This window comes from Lactuca sativa, chromosome 5, assembly GCF_002870075.4.
Source record: "Lactuca sativa cultivar Salinas chromosome 5, Lsat_Salinas_v11, whole genome shotgun sequence".
NCBI classification, from domain to species: Eukaryota; Viridiplantae; Streptophyta; class Magnoliopsida; order Asterales; family Asteraceae; genus Lactuca; species Lactuca sativa.
Window position 1 is genome coordinate 139143981 of NC_056627.2, and position 6469 is coordinate 139150449.

The 6469-nt window shown below is 31.2% G+C and overlaps 1 protein-coding gene across 1 annotated transcript; it reads right to left on the minus strand.

Moving 5' to 3' along the window:
• Positions 1-204: 204 nt before the first annotated feature.
• Positions 205-1276, minus strand: LOC111875851 (expansin-B15). The gene is made up of 4 exons (XM_023872371.1): positions 1126-1276; positions 914-1026; positions 611-801; positions 205-526 (listed from the first exon to the last, which is right to left on the minus strand). The coding sequence occupies exons 1-4, from the start codon at positions 1274-1276 to the stop codon at positions 205-207; spliced, it is 777 nt and encodes a 258-aa protein (XP_023728139.1).
• Positions 1277-6469: the final 5193 nt, after the last annotated feature.

Consider the following 6469-nt stretch of genomic DNA (forward strand, 5'->3'; position numbering starts at 1 on the left):
ACAATGATAAGTTTGATATCCACCATAAAAACTAAAAGCAATTTATTCCGCATGTCATATTGATATTATATATCATAGCTAATTAAACAAGAAACCCAAATATCCTAAACGATCAGCAATACTTCTAGACGAAATACATTATACTCGAACTAAAACGAAAATTCTACTTCAGATCTATCCTATAAAATCATTGATATATAGCATCTAAAAGTTTACGTGTGAGAAATAAGTTTTTCCAGGCACAAAGCCCATAGGAACAACATTTGTAGCAACCACAACTGAACCCGAAGGAGATGCGAGCCTGAACGAGAACGGAGCATGAAGAGATGGATTAACATCGACTTGCCAAACCGCACCCCAAATATTCTTCATTGGAACAAACCGTCGCGTATTAGCAGAGGCTATCTCCACTGACCGAAGTCCACCATCTTTATCTTCGAATTCTATTGCAGTTGCAAACCAATAAGGGTTTGTTTTTGCGTCAATCTTGAAAGCGATCTTTGTTCTACCATAGTAGCATTGCACCCTGTACGTACATGCATGCATGGACGAATGTTTTTATAAATTAATTCGAAGGATCTTACAAGTAAAATATATAGTTAGTATGCACCTTCGATATTGAATATCAACTTGGCCGAGATTACGAAGATTATCAGCTTGTCCTGGATTCGCCATTGCACCAAAAGCAGTTCCACTTAAATCAAAATGAAATGGAACATTGTTACATGCACCTGGGCATTCATCGGTTATTGTAACTCTAATAGGGTTCTTAGAGCAGTATGGCTCTCGATTGCATTTAATCTGAGAAGAATCAACCACAATAATGAAATTAATTTTGATAATTACGTAAAAAAATGATCATATTTTGTAATCAGAGTGAAGAAAATCATCACTTCCGGATTAACTTCTTCACCTGATAACAATCTCCACATCCTTTGCCTTGCAAAAAAATCCTTGCATTTCCTGCTGCTATCATGGCTGAGAATGGAGGAGATTGTACATCATTAGCCCATCCACAAGCTCCTCCTGTACGTATTTTTGATAAAAATAGTACATAGATTATTCATAAGTAATGAGATTTTCTCCTGAAATGAAAAGTTTCAAATAATGTTTAGTTTTTGTTACCACTTCCAGCGCCTCTTGGGTCTCCATACCATGTCCCTAAAGCAGGTGAATATCCGTCTCCATTGACAAAGAGTTGATGGCTTGCAACAAGAGAAGCAATTGAACACACATAAAGGAAAATGATAAAAGGGTTTTGAAGGTTGAAGGCCATTTTACTTTGATTTTGGTCAGCATTACTCTTTTGGTATTTATATTGGTAACAGGGATGGCATAATTAATATTTTTATTTAGTTAACAAAAATATAGTTCTTGAAATACGCTCAATATTTGATTTTCAAATTTTCTGTTTTTAATATCTTCATAAGATTGGTAAGTCAAATTTCTGTAGAGGAAGTTATATTTGCATTGTTTTAAATTTCTTGTGATTGGTGTTATACCATAAATAAGTCCGGAATATAAATAAATATGTATATACTATTGTTATAGACACAAAAGCCCTTAAGTTATACCATAAATAAGTCAAGAATATAATTAAATAGGTATATAATTATAGGTTATTGACCAGTAGCTAGCACTTAAGTTATACCTTAAATATAAATCAAATATATAATTAAATAAGTATATATTATTGACACAAAAGCCTTTAATTTCGTCAAAAAAAAAAAAAATGATGATTTTAACTAAAATATGTTTCTAGGTGTGTAAAACCGATTACCATATGTTTTGGTGTCGTTGACTCAATTTTAGGTTGACATGTCAATTCAAAAAGTTTTGTATCTTTATTGTGAAACGATATATATATAAACTAGGTTAATAGGTTAATATACGTAAAAAAAATCATTATTGATAATTTAAAATTATAATGACAAATCTAGATTTGTAAAAAGAAAAATATTAAATTATAAAGATAGAAGTTTTGACCGTAAGTTTATAATGATTAATTAAAATTAATATATTTATTGTTTTGAATTATGTTCTATATGTGTACATATTTGATAAAATCACGATGTTATACAATGCAGTATAAATTTGAATAAAGTAAGAAAAAAATACAATAAATCATGAAAATAATATTGTTATATAAAAAATAAAAAATAGAAATATAACAATAAATGAAAACATAATGTACCCCTTTTCAACATCATTGTATAATTTGAAATGACAGTACATTGCTACTTTGACCTAAAAAGAACTTGCCCATGATTTTATACTTACACTTGATCCGCAGCAAATGTGGCGTAAACTACATGACTGGATTTGAAATACTAATGTATCGTCCGGAGGAAATATAAGTATATTGTTATTATGTGAAATAGTTGTAGTCTTATGGGTAAAAATGAAGTTCATTGCTAGAAAAGTAAAAACATTATTGCAAAATATTAAAGTTAATTAAAATATTCAAAATTTAATTTAAGAAAAAAATAAACTTTTAGAAAATCAAAAATCCCCTATTCTAATGAAACAATACCTCAAATGTCACGTGACAATTCTTCAGTCTCCTCCGTCTCCTATATTATCAAACTGAATTTCCGAAATTACCCTTCTCATGCTTTTTACACGTTCTTTTGTTTTTCCGCTCACTTCATTATCGGTTTTGAAATCATATTTCTCCTAAATAATCAACAAAAATTCATTGACTACCGCTTTATTGTATTCCAAAAAAATCAACATCCCATATTTGAATTCAGTTGATGAGCACGAAATCAGGGATCCGATCCTTTTTACGTTGTGCTCTACAAATCAGTTTAAGGTCAGCTACTACAATTCTTCTTCTCGTCGTTTTAATTGCACATCCGAGTTTCAAAACATTAACGTAAGCATGTAAAAATTGACTTTTAAATGGTGAATTTATTGGCATCCTCCTGTTTCTTTTCAACAATTGTTCACCTCTCCGACTCTTACTTGTGTGGTAAACCTATGATGATTTTTTGTACACACCAAGTGTTCAATAAAATGCCTCACAACCACTTCTGTTTTGTTGTTGTCGTTTTTTTTTTTTTTTTTTTTTTTTTTTTTTAATTTTTTTTTTAAGTTTCTTCAACTCACATGTTGGATGATATTGCATTAGTTTTAATCCGGCAATAGAAATGGCTAAACATATTGCAGTCATCTGGTTTTAATTTTGAAATAATTGATTTTATAAAAGTTGAGTTAATTAATTTTTCTGTGTGATGCTATAGAGGTCTTAATTGATTAGGTAAACATCACAACTACATATCTCCTAATGATGTATTTTTTAACACAACCAACTAACTGCATATCCTTATGATTTCAGGTAGTTGACCAACAACTAACTACGAAGAAGCACAATGGCTAAGGGAATTTCTTTATTTTAGGTATAAATTCTCTGCTAAAAGCCTAAGAAATACTATTTTTTTAGAATTCCATGGACTATGGACTTATAGCCTACCTTGCAAAATGACTCATTTGATAGCTAAACTCCCCACCTTTCACTTTTTAAGATATGAGGGCATACTTATTCTGCTTAGTTTCAATTTCAGCTTACACCAAATACTTTCAGACGTTAATTATTCTTTAATAGTTGTGAATACTAAGCTGTCACACCCCCGAACCAGACGGCAGAAACGTCCGATGGCTCGTGTGACTATAAATTGAAATATCATCACAATGAATATACATGAAACATAACACAATCATCACCCAACATTACATAGCACAACTGGTATTGTTCACATCAAGTACATTGTTTTACAGTACATATTTCAAAACATAAATTGTACGATAAATTGACATTTGTATAAAAGAAATTCCAAAAATACTCTTGATGAATCTTCGGCTTATCGATTACCTGAGGATACACATTATTTTGAAAATGGTCAACATATATAATGTTGGTGAGTTCATAAGAATGTTTGACTGAAAGATTTTGTATTGATTGTATAACCCAGAAAATCCGATATTTTCTTTAAATTGTATGAAAACGATGTAATGATCAAGTATAGATGTATGTATGATTTCCATTGTAAAAACATGTGTAAATAAACAATGATAAAAAATTTCCTTGTATTCTATATGTTGTAAATAGAAGGTAATGAATAATAGTATTTCCTCAGAAAATCTGATATTTTCTGATTTATAAAAGTGTCGTAGTCCTTGTATTACCGCATGAATTGTTTTCGTATTATCATGATTTAAGCACTTTGATTCCCGTATTGTATCGATGGTAATGGATCTCTATGTGAGTCGTTATAACCATGCATGATAATGACTAATTCGTCTGTCTTGACATTTTTCCAAACGCCAGTTTGATCAAGGTTTTGTCACCTTATACTGGCCGAGTCTAACTGTAGCGAACAATTCAGGTGTGGGGGAGTCACCCTCGTATAGATTTATACACAAACTCTTGCTCTCCCTCCAGGAAACTCTGATTATAACTACAGGCTACGACCAAGCACTCAATGGTGTCAACCGACAATTCTCACTAGATCCCAATGATTGCCACATGAATATGTTTAATGTTATATTTTGATTTATAAACACCAGATGATACTTGAATGTGAAAAGACACAGCCCAACGAACATGAAAAAGGGACAGTTGTGGCCCATTAGACATGTAAGTTATTTACAGGCTTGATATTATGCAAATGGACACATTAAAGCCCATTAAGCATATGATGAATTTATCCAGGCTAAATTAGCATGCAAATGGGCTACTAAGGCTCAATAACATATAAAACTAATTTAGGCTCATTAAGCATGTAATTGGGTCATTAAGGCCCAATAGACATGAAATGAATATATTGGGCCCAATAAACATGTAAATGGGTCACAAAGGCCCAATAAGCACATATAGCAAGTATTAGGCCCAATATTCGTACCATTGTTCTATTTTTGTATATTTGTTGTGGTATAGTGTTTCTAGATGAAGTATTAACTCGTGCTGTTATAAAATATCCATTGATTTATAACGATATATTTTAACTTATATATAAAAATACCATTTTAAACCCTTAAGTTATAAAAATTTGTATCTTTCGTCCAGTTGTTCAAAAATTGACATATTTGACCCAAAATATTTATTTGACCATTCCAGCCCTTGTTCACATAGAATTACATTTTCAGCCATTATTGGTAAAAGAGTTTACATTTTTGGCCCTCTTTCAATAAATTTTACATTTTTGGCCCAAATTCCAAAAACTTTGCATTTTTAGCCCAATTTAGAAATAAGCATCCCTTTTAACCCGTATTTTGGTTTATTTATGTTTTTGGCTCAAGCTTTTGATCAAATAACATTTTTAATCCCCAAAATTTACATTTTTCGCAATTTGGGCCCAAAAATCGTAAGGTCCAAAAATTTAATCCCATGATGTTAAAATTTACATCTTTGGTCCTTTAAAAAAGGGTGATTATCATAAAAACATAATATTATGCAAATATGACCTTTTTGATCCTTATAAAAACCGAAAATGTCACAATTTTTCCTCATCTTTGTTTATTTGTCAAAAATGATCCATAAATAAGATTTTTGTTTGCACATTTTGGACATGCAAAACACATTTATCTTTGTAGTATGATATATAAAGTGTTTTAGTTTATGGATTTACCCATTATTGTTAAAGATCTCGAGATTTGTCAAGATCTAACACATATTCACAACATAATTCAAGAAATCACACATAACATGCATAAAACACATAGATCTAAACATTTTACTCGTATTTTCCCCCAAAATAATATAAAAACCGAAAAATAAGGGGTATGAACTCCTTGAGTGGAAGAAGATGATGTGATTTTTGGCTCTAGCTAGCTCCTTGAGTGGACTTTCGAACTTAGATAAGTTCTAGGAAGAAAATCATGAGAATAGGTGTTTATAATGAGTGAGTTAGCTAAATATGGATTAGATCAACTCAAGTTTACTAGATCTTACCACAAGAGTGTATCTTGAAGTGATTTTGGATGAAAAACCTCCTTGGAAAGCTCTAAATCTTGAAAATTCTTGATGGAAGGGGAGAGGTGTTCTGAAAAGTGTATTAGAGAGGGTTTGATATTGTGTGTGTGTATGTGGTTTGAATCTCGGTCGAAGGTAATAAAAAGAGACGGAGAGAGGAGGCGATCATAAGATGGTGCCTAGATGTATGTGATTTTCATTTTGTTTGATGGGTGTTTTGCATGGAGAACCACCATGAAATTATGATGTGTCAATTGCATGGTAATTCTCTTATATATATATATATATATATATATATATATATATATATATATAATACTAATATCAATATACACATCTAGTGGGCTGAGATTTGGGCTAAGAAGGATAAGAATGAGATAGTTTAGGCCCATTCTAGTCTTAGTTTCAAATTTTTAGAGCCCAATAATGATTTTCGGCCCATTGGGCCCTTGTGAGTATTTATGGCCCAAATATGATATAAAAGAATGAGTTTAT

Bases quoted from the DNA above. Each gene is read 5' to 3' on its own strand.
- LOC111875851 (XM_023872371.1), bottom strand. From the start codon at position 1,276: ATGGCCTTCAACCTTCAAAACCCTTTTATCATTTTCCTTTATGTGTGT. The intron at 1,027-1,125 runs GTAACAAAAACT...AAATACGTACAG, and splicing joins CCCAAGAGGCGCTGGAAGTG to GAGGAGCTTGTGGATGGGCT. The intron at 527-610 runs GTGCATACTAAC...ATGTACGTACAG, and splicing joins GTTGATATTCAATATCGAAG to GGTGCAATGCTACTATGGTA.